The following is a 21,115-nucleotide window of genomic DNA, read 5'->3' on the forward strand; positions in this document are numbered from 1 at the left end:
TTTTTTTTCTCTTTTTCAGGGAGCACTGCTGGCAACAGGCTCCCTGCATCGAGGGACTGAGGAGAGAGGAGCAGACCTACTTAAATGATAGGCTCTGCTTCCTCGGCTACTGGACACCATTAGCTCCAGAGGGAGTGAACACAGGTTCGTCCTGGGTGTTCACCCCCGGAGCCACGCCGCCGTTCTCCTCACAGAGCCAGAAGAAACGAAGCCAGAAGACGTCTAAGGCGGCAGAAGCCTTCGGCTTCACAGAGGTAACGCACAGCACCGCAGCTGTGCGTCATTGCTCCCATACACCTCACACACTCCGGTCACTGTACGGGTGCAGGGCGCAGGAGGGGCGCCCTGGGCAGCAATAAAACACCTCTCCTATGGCAAAAGTCTATATACATGTACAGGTGGGCACTGTACATGTATATAAAAGAGCCCCCGACATTTTTTTGTAAGTTTGAGCGGGACAGAAGCCCGCCGCCGAGGGGGCGGGGCTTCTCCCTCAGCACTCACCAGCTCCATTTTCTCTCCACAGCACCGCTGAGAGGAAGCTCCCCGGACTCTCCCCTGCTTGGCACACGGTGTAAGGGGGTTTTAAAGTAGAGGGGGGGCACATTATTGGCGTTTACACATTAAGCAGCGCTACTGGGTAAACATTCTGTGTGTTTCTCCTAGGTCATATAGCGCTGGGGTGTGTGCTGGCATACTCTCTCTCTGTCTCTCCAAGGGGCCTCAGGGGGAACCTGTCTTCAGAAAAGAGATTCCCTGTGTGTGTGAAGTGTGTCGGTACGTGTGTGTCGACATGTTTGACGAAGAAGGCTCACCTAAGGAGGAGGGGAGTGCATGATTGTCAGGTCGCCGTCGGCAATGCCGACACCGGACTGGGTGGATATGTGGAATGTCTTGAATGCAAATGTATATTTACTGCATAAACGGTTAGACAAGGCTGAAGCTAGGGATCAGTCAGGTGGTCAGACCATGCCTGTCCCTGTGGCACCAGGACCGTCGGGGTCTCAAAAACGCACCATATCCTAGATCACTGACACAGATACTGACTCTAGTGTCGACTATGAGGATGCAAAATTGCAACCAAAGGTGGCAAAAGGCATTCGTTACATGATTATTGCCATTAAAGAGGTTTTGCATATCACTGAGGAACCCCCTGTCCCTGACACGAGGGTACACATGTATAAAGGGAAAAAGCCTGAGGTCACTTTTCCGTCCTCATTTGAGCTAACTGCCTTCTCAGGATACAGCTTCCCTCAAGGATCCTGCTGATCGTAAGCAGGAGGTTACCATGAAGCACATTTACACACATTCCGGTACTAGCGTTAGACCGGCTATGGCATCGGCCTGGGTTTGTAGTGCTGTCGCAGCATGGACAGTTCCTTATCTACGGAACTTGACACCCTAGATAAGGATACCATTCTAATGACCCTAGAGCATATCAAAGATGCTGCTTTATATATGAGGAATGCTCAAAGAGACATTTGTTTACTAAGCTCCAGAATAAATGCTATGTCTATTTCTGCTAGGCGACTCTTGTGGACCCGACAGTGGACGGGGGATGCCGACTCAAAGCGGCATATGGAGTCGTTGCCTTACAAGGGGGAGGAATTGTTTGGAGAAGGCCTCTCGGACCTTGTCTCTACTGCTACGGCCGGTAAATCGAATTTCTTGCCTTATGTCCCCCCGCAGCATACTAAAAAGGCACCTCATTATCAAATGCAGTCCTTTCGTTCCAATAAAAGCAAGAAGGTACGGGGATCGTCCTTCCTTGCCAGAGGAAAAGGCAAGGGAAAAAAGCTGCATGCAGCTAGTTCCCAGGAGCAGAAGTCCTCCCCTACATCTGCAAAGTCCACCGCATGACGCTGGGGCTTCCCGGGGGGAGTCCGCTCAAGTGGGGGCGCGTCTTCGCTTTTTCAGCCAGGTCTGGGTTCACTCACAGGTGGATCCCTGGGCTATAGAGATTGTTTCTCAGGGATACAGGCTGGAATTCGAAGACGTGCCTCCTCGCTGGTTTTTCAAATCGGCTCTGCCAGCTTCCCCATCAGAGAGGGAGTTAGTGTTGTCTGCAATTCAAAAATTGTATCTTCAACAGGTGATAGTCAAAGTTCCTCTTCTCCAGCAAGGAAAGGGGTATTACTCAACCCTGTTTGTGGTCCCGAAACCGGACGGTTCGGTCAGACCCATTTTGAATCTAAAATCCCTGAACTTGTACTTGAAAAAGTTCAAGTTCAAGATGGAATCGCTCAGAGCGGTCATCGCCAGCCTGGAGGGGGGGATTGGATGGTGTCCCTGGACATAAAGGATGCATACCTTCATGTTCCGATTTTCCCTCCTCACCAGGCGTTCCTGAGATTTGCAGTACTGGACTGTCATTACCAATTTCAGACGTTGCCGTTTGGGCTTTCCACAGCCCCGAGAATTTTCACCAAGGTAATGGCGGAAATGATGGTGCTCCTGCGCAAGCAGGGGGTCACAATTATCCCATACTTGGACGATCTCCTCATAAAGGCGAGATCTCGGGAGAAGTTGCTGGACAGCGTGTCGCTGTCGGTGAGAATGTTGCAAAGGCACGGCTGGATTCTCAATATACCGAAGTCCCAGCTAGTCCCTACAACGCGTCTGACCTTTCTGGGCCTGATTCTAGACACAGACCAGAAAAAGGTTTTTCTTCCGATGGAAAAGGCTCAGGAGCTCATAGCCCTGGTCAGGAACCTATTAAAGCTAAAAAAGGTTTCAGTGCATCACTGCACGCGTGTCCTGGGGAAGATGGTGGCATCGTACGAGGCCATCCCCTTCGGAAGGTTCCATGCGAGGACCTTTCAATGGGATCTACTGGACAAATGGTCCGGGTCCCATTTACAAATGCATCAAAGGATCACCCTGTCTTCCAGAGCCAGAGTATCTCTCCTGTGGTGGCTGCACAGTGCTCACCTCCTAGAAGGCCGCAGGTTCGGAATTCAGGACTGGATCCTGGTGACCACGGACGCAAGCCTCCGAGGTTGGGGAGCAGTCACACTGGGAAGAAATTTCCAAGGTCTCTGGTCAAATCTAGAGACTTGTCTCCACATCAATGTCCTGGAGTTGAGGGCCATATACAACACCCTACGCCAAGCGGAGGCATTGCTTCGGAACAAACCGGTTCTGATTCAGTTGGATATTCATCCCGGGGGTGGACAACTGGGAAGCGGACTTCCTCAGCAGACACGACCTGCATCCAGGAGAGTGGGGACTTCATCCAGAAGTCTTCGCACAGGTCGTGGGTCGGTGGGGACTGCCTCAGATAGACATGATGGCGTCCCGTCTCAACAAAAAGCTAAAGCGGTATTGCGCCAGGTCAAGAGACCCTCAGGCGGTAGCGGAGGACGCTCTTGTGACACCTTGGGTGTTCAGGTCGGTCTATGTGTTCCCTCCTCTACCTCTCATACCCAAGGTGTTGAGAATAATAAGACTAAGCAGAGTCATAAAAATCCTCATTGTTCCAGATTGGCCACGAAGGACTTGGTATCCGGATCTGCAAGAGTTGCTCACAGAAGATCCGTGGCCTCTTCTTCTAAGACAGGACCTGCTGCAGCAGGGGCCCTGTCTGTTCCAAGACTTACCGCGGCTGCGTTTGACGGCATGGCGGTTGAACGCCGGATTCTATCGGAAAAAGGTATTCCGGAGGAGGTCGCTACGCTAATAAAGGCTAGGAAGGACGTGACCATGAAACATTATCACCGTATATGGCGAAAATATGTTTCTTGGTGTGAGGCCAGGTCTGCTCCTACGGAGGAGTTCCATTTGGGTCGTCTGCTTCACTTCCTGCAAACAGGAGGGAATTTGGGCCTAAAATTAGGGTCCATAAAGGTCCAAATTTCGGCCTTGTCCATTTTCTTTAAAAAAGAATTGGCTTCTCTTCCTGAAGTACAGAGATTCGTGAAGGGGGTGCTGCATATTCAGCCTTCTTTTGTGGCGCCGTGGGATCTTAATGTGGTATTTAGTTTCCTCAGGTCACCTTGGTTTGATCCACTAAAAACAGTGGAGTTGAATTATCTCACTTGGAAAGTGGTCATGTTGTTGGCCTTGGCTTCGGCAAGGCGTGTTTCGGAATTGGCAGCTTTATCACATAAAAGCCCCTACCTGGTTTTTCACGTGGATAGGGCAGAGTTGAGGACGCGTCCTCAGTTTCTGCCAAAAGTGGTCTCATCTTTTCATATGAACCAACCTATTGTCGTGCCTGTGGCTACACGGGACTTGGAGGATTCTGAGTCCCTGGATGTGGTCAGGGCTTTGAAGATTTATGTGACCAGAACAGCTAGGATCAGGAAGACTGAAGCTCTGTTTGTTCTGTATGCAGCCAAAAAAGTTGGCGCTCCTGCTTCAAAGCAGTCTATTGCTCGCTGGATCTGTAACACGATTCAGCAGGCGCATTCTACGTCAGGATTGCCATTGCCTAAATCGGTTAGGGCCCATTCCACTAGGAAGGTGGGCTCTTCTTGGGCGGCTGCCCAAGGGGTCTCGGCACTACAACTATGCCGAGCTGCTACTTGGTCGGGGTCAAACGCCTTTGCAAAGTTCTATAAGTTTGATACCCTGGCTGAGGAGGACCTCCTGTTTGCTCAATCGGTGCTGCAGAGTCATCCGCCCGTTTGGGAGCTTTGGTATAATCCCCATGGTCCTTACGGAGTCCCCAGCATCCTCTAGGACGTTAGAGAAAATAAGATTTTACTTACCGGTAAATCTATTTCTCGTAGTCCGTAGAGGATGCTGGGCGCCCGTCCCAAGTGCGGACTTCTTCTGCAAGACTTGTATATAGTTATTGCTTACATAAGGGTTATGTTATAGTTTCATCGGTTTGAACCGAGACTATGTTGTTGTTCATGCTGTTAACTGGGTAGTTTATCACAGGTTATACGGTATGATTGGTGTGGCTGGTATGGATCTTGCCCTTGGATTAACTAAAATCATTTCCTCGTACTGTCCGTCTCCTCTGGGCACAGTTTCCCTAACTGGGGTCTGGAGGAGGGGCATAGAGGGAGGAGCCAGTGCACACCCAGAATCCAAAGTCTTTCTTAAAGTGCCCTATCTCCTGCTGAGCCCGTCTATTCCCCATGATCCTTACGGAGTCCCCAGCATCCTCTACGGACTACGAGAAATAGATTTACCGGTAAGTAAAATCTTATTTTCTCAGAGTTGTATCTGAATAATCCCCTTGACATTCTTTTATCCCATCCCAAACCCATGTATAAAGCGGTTTCCCTTCATTATGCATTACTACATGATAACTTAGACTATAGCAAAATCCAAGTTGCTCAGAGGCCTTGCTGACTCCTGCCGTCTCCTCCCCACAAGCTGTTATAGGGGGAGATGTACTAAGCCATGAAAAGTGGTAAATTTTCACGGCGATAAAGTACCAGCCAATCAGCTCCTAACAGCCATGTCACAGGCTGCGTTTGAAAACATGACAGGCGCTGATTGGCTGGTAATTTATCGCCATCCATGGCTTAGTAAATAGACCCCTATTAGACAGCTGAATGCACATGCCTGCATATATATTATTTTCCAGTGATAATGAACTTTTAAATTATTTTTGTTACTTTAATATGAAGTAAATAAACTAAGGGGTTTATTTACTAAGCCTTGGGTGGAGATAAAGTGGACGGAGATAAAGTAGCAGCCAATCAGCTCTTAACTGCCGTGTCACAGACAGGGTTTGAAAAATGACAGTTAGGAGCTGATTGTATCTCCATCTAAGGCTTAGTAAATAGACCCCTAAATCTCGGCCTGTTCAGACGGCACATTTTGGCGCAGTAAGTTGTGAAACACTGTGCTGTAGTAGAAACTTAAGTGTCATCCAATAGACAATAGACTGTTCACCGTACAAATGAAGATTGGTATAGCTTAATATTTTGGGTGGACTTACTGTATACTGTGGAAGTACAGTGGACATACTACAAAGCAGAGCCCATTCTTGTTGGTCCGTGTACAATACAAAGCTCAGGTTATGATGGTTAGTGTACAATATATTTCATTGTTCCCTGTGTATAATATCAGCCAATAGACATGTTTGTTATGCCATAAATTTTTTGTGAATTGACCAGCTGTAGTCTTCTGAATATAGTCTAATTCAGAGGTTCTGAAACGCGGTTCTCAAGGCACCCCAACAGTCAAGGTTTTAAGTTTATCCATGCTTGGCCACAGGTGACTTAATTAGGACCTCATTCAATTTGATTTATCCATCTGTTCTGAGCCATGGATATACCTAAAGCCTGGACCGTTGGCGTTCCTTGTTGACCAAGTTTGAGATCTTCTGGTCTAGTCTCAAAAATGGCCACCTCCACTGTTTGCAGACAGATGTGATGCATGTGTACCACTGCATTATGCTGTCTGTGTGCTCGAGGTTTTCTTTTATGTCTGTGTGGCTTGTCTATTGCTGCTTTACTCAAATCTTCTGTATTATATACATTATTTTTGATGTCTGTAAAGCGCCTTGAGTCCTGTTGGAGAAAGAGCGCTATATAAATAAAATTATTTTCTCTTACGTCCTAGAGGATGCTGGGGACTCCAAAAGGACCATGGGGTATAGACGGATCCACAGGAGCTTGGGCACACTATAAAGACTTAAACTGGGTGTGAACTGGCTCCTCCCTCTATGCCCCTCCTCCAGACTTCAGTTAGACTTTGTGCCCAGGAGTGATGGGTCACACACTAGTGGAGCTCTCCTGAGTTTCTCTAAAAGACTTTGTTAGGTTTTTTATTTTCAGGGAGACCTGCTGGCTACAGGCTCCCTGCATCGTGGGACTGAGGGGAGAGAAGCAGACCTACTTCTTCTTAGTTCAAGGGCTCTGCTTCTCGGCTACTGGACACCATTAGCTCCAGAGGGTTCGATCACTTGGTGCGCCTAGCTGCTTGTTCCCGGAGCCGCGCCGTCACCCCCCTCACAGAAGCCAGAAGAAAGAAGCTGGGTGAGTATGAGAAGAACAGAAGACTTCAGTGACGGCAGAAGACTTCAGTAACGGAGGTACAGCGGTCGCGCTGTGCTCCATGCTCCCACACCAACGGCACTCACAGGGTGCGGGCCGCTGGGGGGGGAGCGCCCTGGGCGGCAGGTTACTGATGTTTTTACTAAGACTGGCTTTGAAAGCAGGTTCGGTGCCGGGACACTGTGTCTCATCCCCCGCCAGCATGTTAGAGCACGTTACGCGCCATTGACCCCCCGCCGCCGGCTTACACGGGTGGGAGCGCCCTGAGCAGCAAGTTACATTTTCTTTATTAAGAGAAAAAAAAAAGTTTTACGTTGGCGCTGCCGGGGCTCCGTGTCCCAGACCCCGCCAGCGCGTTTTAGCGCACTGTGCGCCTTTTCTCCCCTGCCGCCGGCTTCCATGGGTTCAGGGTGCCGGGGAAGGGGGGGCGCCCTGGGCAGCATATATATATATATATATGTATATCCTATTTAGGAGCCCCGGGCGCCGCATGCGATACCGCCAGTCGTAGCGGCGGTCGCACGCCGCGCCGGTGTTCCCACACACCAGCGTTTTACTTGGGCGCAGGGGGGGCGCCCTGAACGGCAGTTTTCGATCGTATATAGTGTATTTACACTATATACGAGTCCAGCCTGTATTTTTCAGGTAAGGGGCTATAGCGCGCCGAGGGGGACGGGGCTTAGCCCTCACACACACTGGAGTCAGCGCCATTTTACTCTGTCCCCACCAAAAGGCACAGGTTTTAGTGTTATTTGGTATTTTATAACACTGGTTTATTCAGAGATAGTCTGGGCTCATAATTGTGTGTATTGTATGTGTGCTCCCTTTCAGTTATACCCACTTTAGGTCACTTGTGTCTACAGGCATGAGTGTTCCGTCATAAACACCTATGCGGTTCATTGTCGGCATCGCCGACGTATGTGGTTATTGGATCAGTTCGGTAGTGGTTTGCTTGTAAAAAGCAAATACTATATGGGAGGTGCAGTAGTATGTGGGTGGCCCTGTCGGCACCAACTTTTCTCACCGGGTGTACATAGGTATACTTCCCTCGGTCCCCTGGGGGTCGCAGGAATAAAATTTTGCCTGGTTACTAATCCCTGTGTCGACGAATACTGAGGTTTTCTGTCAACTATATTGTTTCCTGGTAGATCCACAACTGGGGCATTCAGTACATGGTCATACACGTTCAGAACACATTAATGTCACGGGGGACCCGAAGGGCCTGGACAATCCGCTTATATGCATGTTGTATATATATAATTAGGATATGTGTGTATATGTGTATTACAATATTTATTTTCATATTATGATTTATAATGAATACTGAGGTAATAGTATTCCTTCTCATGTGCTGGTCGCTCTGTTGATACTGCTCCAGGTCGGCCGTGACTCGCACCCTTTCCAGACGTCTGAGGGTTTATTTTTTTCCTGCCACGGATAGAATACTGTGATGGTCAACGCCTGGTCGACACGGGGCTCTATTTCAATGGATCGTATACAGGAAAGCTAAGTGATATTATTTTCCTATGCTGTGGGCTTATATACTTTGTATGCACATGAGGGAGTGTTTCTTTCGGTAAGACATCAGATAAATTTGCCCTAAAGAGACAGGGGAGGTTCCTCAAGTTGGTTCTTCTCTATAACATTGCGGCAGGATGCCGTACGTATACAGGAAAGGTAGCCGGGGAATGCTGAGGCTGATTCCGAGAGTTACTGGACTGTTTCCCTGGGACGGTGTACCGCTGTTTGGGGGGATGTCTCAGTTCAGTCAATCGGGGGATATTCCTGGTAAGTCTAACTTCGGGAGTTAGTTTCCCTCACAACGGTTGGTGACGCTTTCTTTTGTGGGATGCAGTCATTTTAATTGGTTAAATTCAGCTGTTTTTTCCTTTTCTGTACAGCCTGTGGAAGGAGAACAGGTAAGAGTTCTGCAGCCTTATTAGGTTCGCAGTAGAGGATGTCGGTTCTGTTTTGCCACATACACCGCATGTCGCAAAGTCTATATGATGGGACCCCGCTCCGGTGAGGACTCATTTACTACTTCCACTTAGTCTGGGAATAGACTAGTACTGTGAGTTTCTCTAACGTCCTAGTGGATGCTGGGGACTCCGAAAGGACCATGGGGAATAGCGGCTCCGCAGGAGACTGGGCACAAAGTAAAAGCTTTAGGACTAGCTGGTGTGCACTGGCTCCTCCCCCTATGACCCTCCTCCAAGCCTCAGTTAAGATTTTGTGCCCGAACGAGAAGGGTGCAATCTAGGTGGCTCTCCTGAGCTGCTTAGAGTAAAAGTTTAAATAGGTTTTTTTATTTTCAGTGAGACCTGCTGGCAACAGGCTCACTGCATCGAGGGACTAAGGGGAGAAGACGCGAACTCACCTGCGTGCAGAGTGGATTGGGCTTCTTAGGCTACTGGACATTAGCTCCAGAGGGACGATCACAGGCCCAGCCATGGATGGGTCCCGGAGCCGCGCCGCCGGCCCCCTTACAGAGCCAGAAGAGTGAAGAGGTCCGGAAAATCGGCGGCAGAAGACGTCCTGTCTTCAATAAGGTAGCGCACAGCACCGCAGCTGTGCGCCATTGCTCTCAGCACACTTCACACTCCGGTCACTGAGGGTGCAGGGCGCTGGGGGGGGGCGCCCTGGGACGCAATGAAAATACCTTAAATGGCTAAAAATACATCACATATAGCTCCTGGGCTATATGGATGTATTTAACCCCTGCCAGTTTTCCACAAAAAAGCGGGAGAAAGGCCGCCGAAAAAGGGGCGGAGCCTATCTCCTCAGCACACAAGCGCCATTTTTTCCTCACCGCTCCGTTGGAGGAAGGCTCCCTGACTCTCCCCTGCAGTCCTGCACAACAGAAACAGGGTAAAACAAGAGAGGGGGGGCACTAAATTGGCATATTAATATATACAGCAGCTATATTAGGGAAAAACACTTATATAAGGTTATCCCTGTATATATATAGCGCTCTGGTGTGTGCTGGCAAACTCTCCCTCTGTCTCCCCAAAGGGCTAGTGGGGTCCTGTCCTCTATCAGAGCATTCCCTGTGTGTGTGCTGTGTGTCGGTACGCTGTGTCGACATGTATGAGGAGGAAAATGGTGTGGAGGCGGAGCAATTGCCTGTGTTAGTGATGTCACCCCCTAGGGAGTCGACACCTGACTGGATGGTCTTATGGAAAGAATTACGTGATAGTGTCGGCACTTTACAAAAGACTGTTGACGACATGAGACAGCCGGCAAATCAGTTAATACCTGTACAGGCGTCTCAAACACCGTCAGGGGCTATAAAACGCCCGTTACCTCAGGTCGATACAGACACTGACACGGACACTGACTCCAGTGTCGACGGTGAGGAAACAAACGTATTTTCCAGTAGGGCCACACGTTACATGATCACGGCAATGAAGGAGGTTTTGAACATTTCTGATACTACAAGTACCACAAAAAAGGGTATTATGTGGGGTGTGAAAAAACTACCCGTAGTTTTTCCTGAATCAGATGAATTAAATGAGGTGTGTGATGAAGCGTGGGTTTCCCCCGATAAAAAACTGCTAATTTCTAAAAAATTATTGGCATTATACCCTTTCCCACCAGAGGTTAGGGCGCGTTGGGAAACACCCCCTAGCGTAGATAAGGCGCTCACACGCTTATCAAAATAAGTGGCGTTACCGTCCCCTGATATGGCCGCCCTCAAGGAACCAGCTGATAGGAAGCTGGAAAATATCCTTAAAAGTATATACACACATACTGGTATTATACTGCGACCAGCAATCGCCTCAGCCTGGATGTGCAGTGCTGGGGTGGCTTGGTCGGATTCCCTGACTGAAAATATTGATACCCTGGACAGGGACAATATATTATTGACTATAGAGCATTTAAAGGATGCATTTCTATATATGCGAGATGCACAGAGGGATATTTGCACTCTGGCATCAAGAGTAAGTGCGATGTCCATTTCTGCCAGAAGAGGATTATGGACGCGACAGTGGTCAGGGGATGCGGATTCCAAACGGCATATGGAAGTATTGCCGTATAAAGGGGAGGAGTTATTTGGGGTCGGTCTATCGGACCTGGTGGCCACGGCAACGGCTGGAAAATCCACCTTTTTACCCCAAGTCACCTCGCAGCAGAAAAAGATACCGTCTTTTCAGGCTCAGTCCTTTCGTCCCCATAAGGGCAAGCGGGCAAAAGGCCACTCATATCTGCCCCGGGGCAGAGGAAGGGAAAAAAGACTGCAGCAAACAGCCTCTTCCCACGAACAGAAGCCCTCCCCCGCTTCTGCCAAGTCCTCAGCATGACGCTGGGGCCTTACAAGCGGACTCAGGCACGGTGGGGGCCCGTATCAAGAATTTCAGCGCGCAGTGGGCACACTCGCAAGTGGACCCCTGGATCCTGCAGGTAGTATCTCAGGGGTACAAATTGGAATTCGAGACGTCTCCCCCTCGCCGGTTCCTGAAGTCTGCTTTACCAACGTCTCCCCACGACAGGGAGGCGGTATTGGAAGCCATTCACAAGCTGTATTCCCAGCAGGTGATAATCAAGGTACCCCTCCTACAACAGGGAAAGGGGTATTATTCCACGCTGTTTGTGGTACCGAAGCCGGACGGCTCGGTGAGACCCATTTTAAATCTGAAATCCTTGAACACTTACATAAAAAGGTTCAAGTTCAAGATGGAGTCACTCAGAGCAGTGATAGCGACCCTGGAAGAAGGGGACTATATGGTGTCTCTGGACATCAAGGATGCTTACCTCCATGTCCCAATTTGCCCTTCTCACCAAGGGTACCTCAGGTTTGTGGTACAGAACTGTCACTATCAGTTTCAGACGCTGCCGTTTGGATTGTCCACGGCACCCCGGGTCTTTACCAAGGTAATGGCCGAAATGATGATTCTTCTTCGAAGAAAAGGCGTCTTAATTATCCCTTACTTGGACGATCTCCTGATAAGGGCAAGGTCCAGAGAACAGTTAGAGGTCGGAGTAGCACTATCTCAAGTAGTACTACGACAGCACGGATGGATTCTAAATATTCCAAAATCGCAGCTGATTCCGACGACACGTCTGCTGTTCCTAGGAATGATTCTGGACACAGTACAGAAAAAGGTGTTTCTCCCGGAGGAGAAAGCCAAGGAGTTATCCGACCTAGTCAGGAACCTCCTAAGACCAGGCCAAGTGTCAGTACATCAATGCACAAGGGTCCTGGGAAAGATGGTGGCTTCTTACGAAGCGATTCCATTCGGCAGATTCCACGCAAGAACTTTTCAGTGGGATCTGCTGGACAAATGGTCCGGATCGCATCTTCAAATGCATCAGCGGATAACCCTGTCTCCAAGGACAAGGGTGTCTCTCCTGTGGTGGTTACAGAGTGCTCATCTCCTAGAGGGCCGCAGATTCGGCATTCAGGATTGGGTCCTGGTGACCACGGATGCCAGCCTGAGAGGCTGGGGAGCAGTCACACAGGGAAGAAATTTCCAGGGCTTGTGGTCAAGCATGGAAACGTCACTTCACATAAATATCCTGGAACTAAGGGCCATTTACAATGCCCTAAGTCAGGCAAGACCTCTGCTTCAGGGTCAGCCGGTGTTGATCCAGTCGGACAACATCACGGCAGTCGCCCACGTAAACAGACAGGGCGGCACAAGAAGCAGGAGGGCAATGATGGAAGTGGCAAGGATTCTTCGCTGGGCGGAGAATCATGTGATAGCACTGTCAGCAGTGTTCATTCCGGGAGTGGACAACTGGGAAGCAGACTTCCTCAGCAGACACGATCTTCACCCGGGGGAGTGGGGACTTCACCCAGAAGTCTTCCACATGATTGTGAACCGTTGGGAAAAACCAAAGGTGGATGATGGCGTCCCGCCTCAACAAAAAACTGGACAGATATTGCGCCAGGTCAAGGGACCCTCAGGCAATAGCTGTGGACGCTCTGGTAACACCGTGGGTGTACCAGTCAGTGTATGTGTTCCCTCCTCTTCCTCTCATACCAAAAGTACTGAGAATCATAAGAAGGAGAGGAGTAAAGACTATACTCGTGGCTCCGGATTGGCCAAGAAGGACTTGGTACCCGGAAATTCAAGAGATGCTCACGGAAGACCCGTGGCCTCTACCTCTAAGAAGGGACCTGCTCCAGCAGGGACCATGTCTGTTCCAAGACTTACCGCGGCTGCGTTTGACGGCTTGGCGGTTGAACGCCGGATCCTGAAGGAAAAAGGCATTCCGGATGAAGTCATCCCTACCCTGATCAAAGCCAGGAAGGATGTAACCATACAACATTATCACCGTATTTGGCGTAAATATGTTGCGTGGTGCGAGGCCAGGAAGGCCCCTACAGAGGAATTTCAACTGGGTTGTTTCCTGGATTTCCTGCAAACAGGACTGTCTATGGGCCTCAAATTAGGGTCCATTAAGGTTCAAATTTCGGCCCTGTCAATATTCTTCCAAAAAGAACTGGCTTCTGTTCCTGAAGTTCAGACGTTTGTCAAGGGAGTACTGCATATACAGCCTCCTTTTGTGCCTCCAGTGGCACCTTGGGATCTCAATGTAGTTTTGGGATTCCTAAAATCACATTGGTTTGAACCACTCACCACTGTGGACTTAAAATATCTCATGGAAAGTGGTAATGCTGTTAGCCCTGGCTTCAGCCAGGCGTGTCTCAGAATTGGCGGCTTTATCCTATAAAAGCCCTTACCTAATTTTTCATACGGACAAGGCAGAATTGAGGACTCGTCCTCAATTTCTTCCTAAGGTGGTTTCAGCATTTCACTTAAACCAGCCTATTGTGGTGCCTGCGGCTACTAGGGACTTGGAGGATTCCAAGTTGCTGGACGTAGTCAGGGCCCTGAAAATATATGTTTCCAGGACGGCTGGAGTCAGAAAATCTGATTCGCTGTTTATCCTGTATGCACCCAGCAAGCTGGGTGCTCCTGCTTCTAAGCAGACGATTGCTCGTTGGATTTGTAGTACAATTCAGCTTGCACATTCTGTGGCAGGCCTGCCACAGCCAAAATCTGTAAAAGCCCATTCCACACGGAAAGTGGGCTCATCTTGGGCGGCTGCCCGAGGGATCTCGGCTTTAAAACTTTGCCGAGCAGCTACTTGGTCAGGGGCAAACACGTTTGCTAAATTCTACAAATTTGATACCCTGGCTGAGGAGGACCTGGAGTTCTCTCATTCGGTGCTGCAGAGTCATCCGCACTCTCCCGCCCGTTTGGGAGCTTTGGTATAATCCCCATGGTCCTTTCGGAGTCCCCAGCATCCACTAGGACGTTAGAGAAAATAAGAATTTACTTACCGATAATTCTATTTCTCATAGTCCGTAGTGGATGCTGGGCGCCCATCCCAAGTGCGGATTGTCTGCATTACTTGTACATAGTTATTGTTACAAAAATCGGGTTATTGTTGTTGTGAGCCATCTTTTCAGAGGCTCCTTCTGTTATCATGCTGTTAACTGGGTTCAGATCACAAGTTGTACAGTGTGATTGGTGTGGCTGGTATGAGTCTTACCCGGGATTCAAAATCCTTCCTTATTGTGTACGCTCGTCCGGGCACAGTATCCTAACTGAGGCTTGGAGGAGGGTCATAGGGGGAGGAGCCAGTGCACACCAGCTAGTCCTAAAGCTTTTACTTTGTGCCCAGTCTCCTGTGGAGCCGTTATTCCCCATGGTCCTTTCGGAGTCCCCAGCATCCACTACGGACTACGAGAAATAGAATTATCGGTAAGTAAATTCTTATTTATTTACGGATTCCAAAGGGGGACGTTCTGGAGTTACAGGTGTTTCACCTCTCTGATTCTCTAATGGATATTAACGTTGCCCTTCTGGAAGGGGAGGTTGTACGTGACGCCATTCAGAGCTGCTCCGGGTTCGGGAATTGTCTTCCTGTCCCGGTTAAAAAAAAATTTTTTTACCTGCATTGTTCTATGCATTCACTTTACCTGGAGGAAAGCCAGGATTGTCTTTGCTTTTTCACTGGAGTGATAGTAGTATGATGGTTTCTTTCAATAGTAAGAGCCATTGTTATTCTGTACTGAGTTATTCGCCTGATTGAGGCGAAGTCAAGAAACAAGTGGTGCAAATCGTTGTTTCTCTCTGACTGTTCTTCAACACAGGGAAGGCCTGTTGTCCCCAACGACCCAGATGTCGGAGGTGGTGTCAGGGTTGATACGGAACGATGGAGGTTCTGTGTTTCCGGTGGGAAGCTGTCTGAGGATCCTGAGTCAGATCAGATTTGCAGTGCCACTTCATCAGTGTGTTCCATTGTTGAAGAAGTTATTTCACGGTAACTGTTGGGAATGTGGGCCGTGTTTCACCGGCATAGGAACCTGAATATATTTATAATGGCCAGGATATCACTTCAGAGGTGTCTGCTCAGTTCTCACCTCCTGGGGGGACGAAGGTTTGGGATCCAGAATTAGATCCTGGTGTACATGTATGCAGATATCTGAGGCTGGGGAGCAGTCCTTACATGGGAGGGTTTCCAGAGAAAAAGGTCAAGCTGGGTAGCTTGTCTACAATAAGTTTCTTGCATTAAGAGTTGTTTTCAACGAACATATTCTGCATGATCTACCCGTGTTAATTCTGTCAGATGTCTTGACAGCAGGGGCGTCTGTAAGTCGCTAGGACGGAACAAGGAGTAAAGCGGCAACGGCAAAAGCTGAAATAGTTTTCTGCTGGGTGGAAAGTCTGGTTTCCGTTATATTAGCAGTCTTCGCCCCATATGTAATTGACGGAGAAATGGATTTCCTCTACAGAAGCGCTCTCCATCTGGGAGAAATACTGTAGTCATCGAGAAGTTTCACGGAAGTGACAGGTCTTTGAGGAATGCCTCATTAGGGCATATTGAGATCTCGCCTCAACAAGTGATCTCCGGAATATGGTTCCGGGTTAGGGAACACTCAAGCTATGGCAGTGGACGCCCTCGTGGCACCTTGGGTGTTTTTAGTCGGTCTAGGTGTTCCATCCGTTTTCACTCTGCTGAAGGTGATAAACGTAAGAGGGTCGGGGGTTCCGGCGATCCTCATTGTTCCGATCTAGCCAGGGAGGGCTTGATATCCAGTTCTTCAAGATGTATTCATAGAAGATCACTGGCCTCTTCCTTTAATGGAGGAACTTTTACGTCGAGATCGGGGCGTGTATCAGAATTTACTGCGGCTGCGTTTGACGGCATGGTAGTTGTACAACATATCTTAGTCCGAATGGGTATTCCCAGTGTGGTCATTTCCACCCTTCTTTAGACTAAAAAGAAGTATCGGCGAAGCCTTGCCGCAATATTTGGTGCAAATATGTGTCTTAGTGTGAATCTGAGAAGGTTCCTGCGGAAGATTTTCAGCTGAGTCGGTCTTTTCCATTCTTTGCGAGCAGGTGTGGATATAGGCCTAAAGTTTGGCTCCGTTTTAGGGCAGTTTTGGCCTTATAAACTTGTATTGGCTACCTTTCCGGAAGTTCCGACTTTCGTGAAAGGAGTTTTACACATCCAACCTTCGTTTGTGTCCCATGGGCACTGTGGGATCTTGACGTAGTGTTGCGTTTCTGGTGTTTTACTGTTTGGAACCTTTACTGTAGGTTCTGTTGAAATCTCTCTCTTGGAGTGTGGTCATGCTTTTGCATTTTGGCCGACCGCAAGGCGTTGTCGAAAGTGGCGGCTTGTCTCACAAGAGCCCTATTCCTTTTCTAAGTGGATAGTATGAGAACTCGGTTGGTGTTTCTTCAGAATAGGGTCGTCTGTGTTTTTCGAAAACCTGCCTATTTTGATGTCTGTGGTCACTTCAGCATTGGCTGTTTCACTGTCTCTTGATGTAGTCAGGGCTTTGAAGATTTATGTCGCCAATTGGGCTCAGTTTGGGGAAACGGAGGCTCTGTTTGTCCGGTATGCTCCCAGCGTGTTTGAGGCGCCTGCGTCTCTGCAGTCTGATACACGCTGGATCTGTGATACGTTTCGGTGTGCTAGTTCTACGGCTGGATTGCCGTTACCGAAGTCGGGGGAGACCCATTCTACTAGGAAGATGGGCTCTTCTTGGGCGGATGCCTGAGGTGTCTCGGCGGGTTAACTTTGCCGAGCGGCTACTTGGTCGGGGTTCAAACACCTTTGCTAAGTTCTGCAAGGTTGATACCCTGGATGATGGGGACCTCATGTTTGCTCAATCGGTGCTGCAGAGTCGTCCGCACTCTCCCACCCGTTCTGGAGCTTTGGTATAGATCCCATGGTCCTTTTGGAGTCCCCAGCATCCTCTAGGACGTAAGAGAAAATAGGATTTTAGTACCTACCGGTAAATCCTTTTCTTCTAGTCCGTAGAGGATGCTGGGGACTCCAAAAGGACCATGGGGTCTATACCAAGGCCCGTCCCAATGCGTACTGTGTCTGCAGTTATTGATTTGGTTGCACTTTGTGGTGTTTCTTCTCTGTCAGGTTATTGCTGACGTTGTTCAGGCCATGGCATGTGGTTTCTTATTATTGGTTGGGTTGACACACAGGTTGTGTTACATATTATCTCAGCATATGGCTGTATGTTTTTCATACCATGGGCTGGGTTCAGTTGAAGGCCATGTCTTGCGGTATATTTGTGGTGTGAGCTGGTATAACACTCACTGTGTTTATATTATAAATTATTTTCTCGAAATGTCCATCTCTCCTGGGCACAGTTTTCTAACTGAGGTCTGGAGGAGGGGCATAGAGGGAGGAGCCAGTTCACACCCAGTTTAAGTCTTTATAGTGTGCCCAAGCTCCTGTGGATCCGTCTATACCCCATGGTCCTTTTGGAGTCCCCAGCATCCTCTACAGACTAGAAGAAAAGGATTTACCGGTAGGTACTAAAATCCTATTATTATTATTATTATTATTATTATTACTTCTTTATTTTCTCTAATTGGTTTCACACTTTGGTAATATCATGATATTTAAGAGCATCAAACCTCAGAAACTGCCAAGCACCCGCTCACAAATCATTCCTTTGCATTTTCAGATTATATCTCCAGTACTAATAAGATGTTTCTTTCCCTTCCAGATCAAAAAGTATTTTGAACTTGAACCACTTGCACGAGGAAAAAGGTGGATTCTACAGCCAACCTCACTGGAGAACATGGAAGCCGTAAAAGACAGCTTTTCAATGCTAATAAATCTACTAGATGAGCGAGAACTTGAGCCTATTCAAATATGAAATGTCTAGTAGAACACACACCTGTATCTGTACTGTAGGCTACCTTTACTCCAGAGGAATAGTACATAAGCAACATCAATCCTGGGTCGGAAAGCGTTCTCTATTGTTTTGCTGCCTTAAAGCTACCCATCTACCTTGATTTATTATTTTTTTCATTAAAATCCTGGGTTTAATTTAAGCATCTATGCCGACTACCTGGCCACTATGGTTCACGCTGATCGGACTGTAAATAACACCTAAAATATACGATGGAAGAAGAAAGAGAAGACCCCGTGATTGGATAAATACAGCTTTTGACACCTCACCTTTTTATACTGTTCAGCAAATCATCCATACCACTTTCACTAGACTTTCTTAGTGATTAACTTACTGTAGGTCTATTAATTTGTCACTTGAATAGCTTTGTACTGGTTAAACCCTTCAAGAGTACCTGTCACTGACGGAGAACACATGAAGCATGATTCAAGAAGTAATATTCAACGTCTTATACAGTAAATGTTGTTTCAGCTGTATACTTTGTGAAGTTGTTCTACTGTACATATAAAATAGTAATATCTGTTGGGTGTATTCCTAAATTGAAGATATTAAAATGTACCAAGTATTGATAAGTAAGAAGTGTATCTTCCACATATCAGAAGATTTTAGTTTTTTTAACAGAAGTAAAAATGAAGTTTAAAAGAAAAACAATAAACAAAACCGGCTGTAATGTCTTAATCTCTAGCATTGCAGCCATATAGTACTACTGACCATATTGCAGATAGCCCTCATATAGTGTGTGTTATCCATAGCTTAATATAGATTTTTTTTAATTACATAGTAAAATAATTACTGTTTTCTTGCCGTGTTTGTTCTTTCTAAATACACAGTGATGTATTACAGTGAAAGTTGATGCCTATTGGTATATTTATCTTTAGTTTAAACACAGCCAAGTTTTCCACTATGATATATAGATATAAATAACAAAGTTGCACATGTGGATAGGAAAATGTATTATTTTTACTTTTTTTTGCTTTTCTTTTTCTAATTATTATTTTTTTTTTATAATCTGCGGCAGAAAGAAAATAAAACAGTATTATGGTAATCTTACTATACAGCTGTAATCTGCCATTAAACACTACTTTACACATTATACTTGGTAAAGAAATATTTATAATAAACTAAAAAGTGGAGGAAAAAAAAATAGGTCTGTGTGGAGGAGTCCAACACAGTAAAGGAAAAGGGACCTGATAAGTGAATTCTGCATAAAATATGAATGTTTATCTTAGAATGATTGTAATAATATATTAATCTTTATATTAAAACTTTTTTTAAAGTATATTTTTTCTTTTGTTTCAGAATTTGGGAGGGTTCTTTGACTGTGAACAAAAAAAAAACTCATTAAAGAGAACAGCACAAGAATTTTTTTTTTTTTAATAAACTAGATAACAGACGAGATAAATTAAATCTTTTTCTTCTACATTTTAAGCAGACACCTAAATATAAATAAATATATATATATATATATATATATATATATAGTTTTTACAAGTGGGATCATTATGGAAAGGTGTATTTTTTTCTGTTCAATTTTTTTTTTTCATAAAGGAACATTGTGGTTTGATATTGCTTAGCCATCTGTGAAATTGCTTTATGGTTCTGTTATTCTGTTTTAAGTGTTTGTATGTCTGCCTTGGGCTCCTAAATTTTGTAAGGCCTGTGATACTGTATTTTAGTAGTCACAATAAAAACACTATCAATCAGTCCTCGACAGCAGCTGCTGTAGACAAGCTACTGTCAGACGCTGCATGCTTTACAACTGTCAGCAAGCTTCTGTCTACGTCTGCCAGATCTAAGCTTTCTGTCTTGCCCTTCCCTCTATTTTACATGAGCATACATCTTTTACATACATCTCTAGATCCAGAGACATGTTTTGAAAGTCAATGTTGATGTGCTGTATATTTCCTTGCTGCATATCGTGCCATGTCTATGATGTAGGCTACCCGAACCTGTAATGTAATTCTTAGCCCAGTGTATTTCATTGTATTTATAGAAGTGACCGATTTTTGTAACCTGTTAGCTAGGGCCGGTTTTCTCTTTTTGTAATGACAATTTGTTTATATTACAGCAGTTTGTATCTTTGCTATAGTTGAAAGAGTAATACTGTTTGCTCATTATCTAACATGGTATTCTAACTTTATACTAAATCGACAATACTTGCATAACGCAGAAGTCTTATGTGGAGAGTGCCACGTACAAAGAAAATGTTTTAAATATATATGTGTATATATACATATATATTTCCACTATGTATAAAAATAAATGAAAATGTAACGTCAATCAGCCTTTGCATATTTTCTTTACTTCATTTCAATTTCCAGGTAGGGGTGGGTGGAGAGAAAAGAAGTCCAACAGGACTCAAGGCGCTTTACAGACATCAAAAACAATGCACATAATACAGAATATTTAAGTAAGACAGCAATAGATAAGCCACACAGACATAATAAAAGAAAACCTTAAGCACACAGAAAGCATAATGCAGGATTGGTGTAGGCATTTTGGGTAATAACTTCCAAGGGTTGCGTATTCCACCCTTATAAGGTCCCAGGTGTGGCAGCCATCTTGGGCGCTCAGCATAGGATTACCCAGGGTGAAATAGTCCACCCCTAGAAAAGATGACACAAAATCGGGGCGATTTCAGAGTCCTAAAGTTCAGAGTAGGGTTCCGACAAAACTACCGGGTCCATGTATTTTTCATCCCATACACAAGCGCACCAGATGAGGCAGCCATATTGGGCGCACTTCGAAGGTTACACTGTGTGAGGTGAGCCATACAAGGGCCCAGTGCATATATGGGAAAACTGACACTTGTGTAGTAGTATGCTGTACCCTGTATGTAGGGCACAATGGCAGGGTGTGCAATCAGTTGAGGTAAACATTGCAGGAGAAGCACACAGTAGAGTGGATGATGAAAAAATAAAATAATTTAAAAATATATATTATATATATATATATATATATATAT

General features: G+C 46.5%; 1 protein-coding gene across 3 annotated transcripts in view; it reads left to right on the forward strand.

Annotated features, from left to right (window-relative positions):
- The window catches only part of ARL15 (ADP ribosylation factor like GTPase 15), a 589,960-nt gene extending 569,530 nt beyond the window's left edge, over positions 1 to 20,430 (forward strand). For all 3 annotated transcript variants that reach the window (XM_063961969.1, XM_063961988.1, XM_063961977.1), the window contains one exon: positions 17,962 to 20,430. In XM_063961969.1, coding sequence (XP_063818039.1) covers positions 17,962 to 18,114 — 153 coding nt within the window. In that variant the 3' untranslated portion in view covers positions 18,115 to 20,430. The remainder of the gene's footprint in view (positions 1 to 17,961) is intronic.
- Positions 20,431 to 21,115: the final 685 nt, after the last annotated feature.

This window comes from Pseudophryne corroboree, chromosome 1 (assembly GCF_028390025.1).
Source record: "Pseudophryne corroboree isolate aPseCor3 chromosome 1, aPseCor3.hap2, whole genome shotgun sequence".
In the NCBI taxonomy this organism is placed as follows: Eukaryota; Metazoa; Chordata; class Amphibia; order Anura; family Myobatrachidae; genus Pseudophryne; species Pseudophryne corroboree.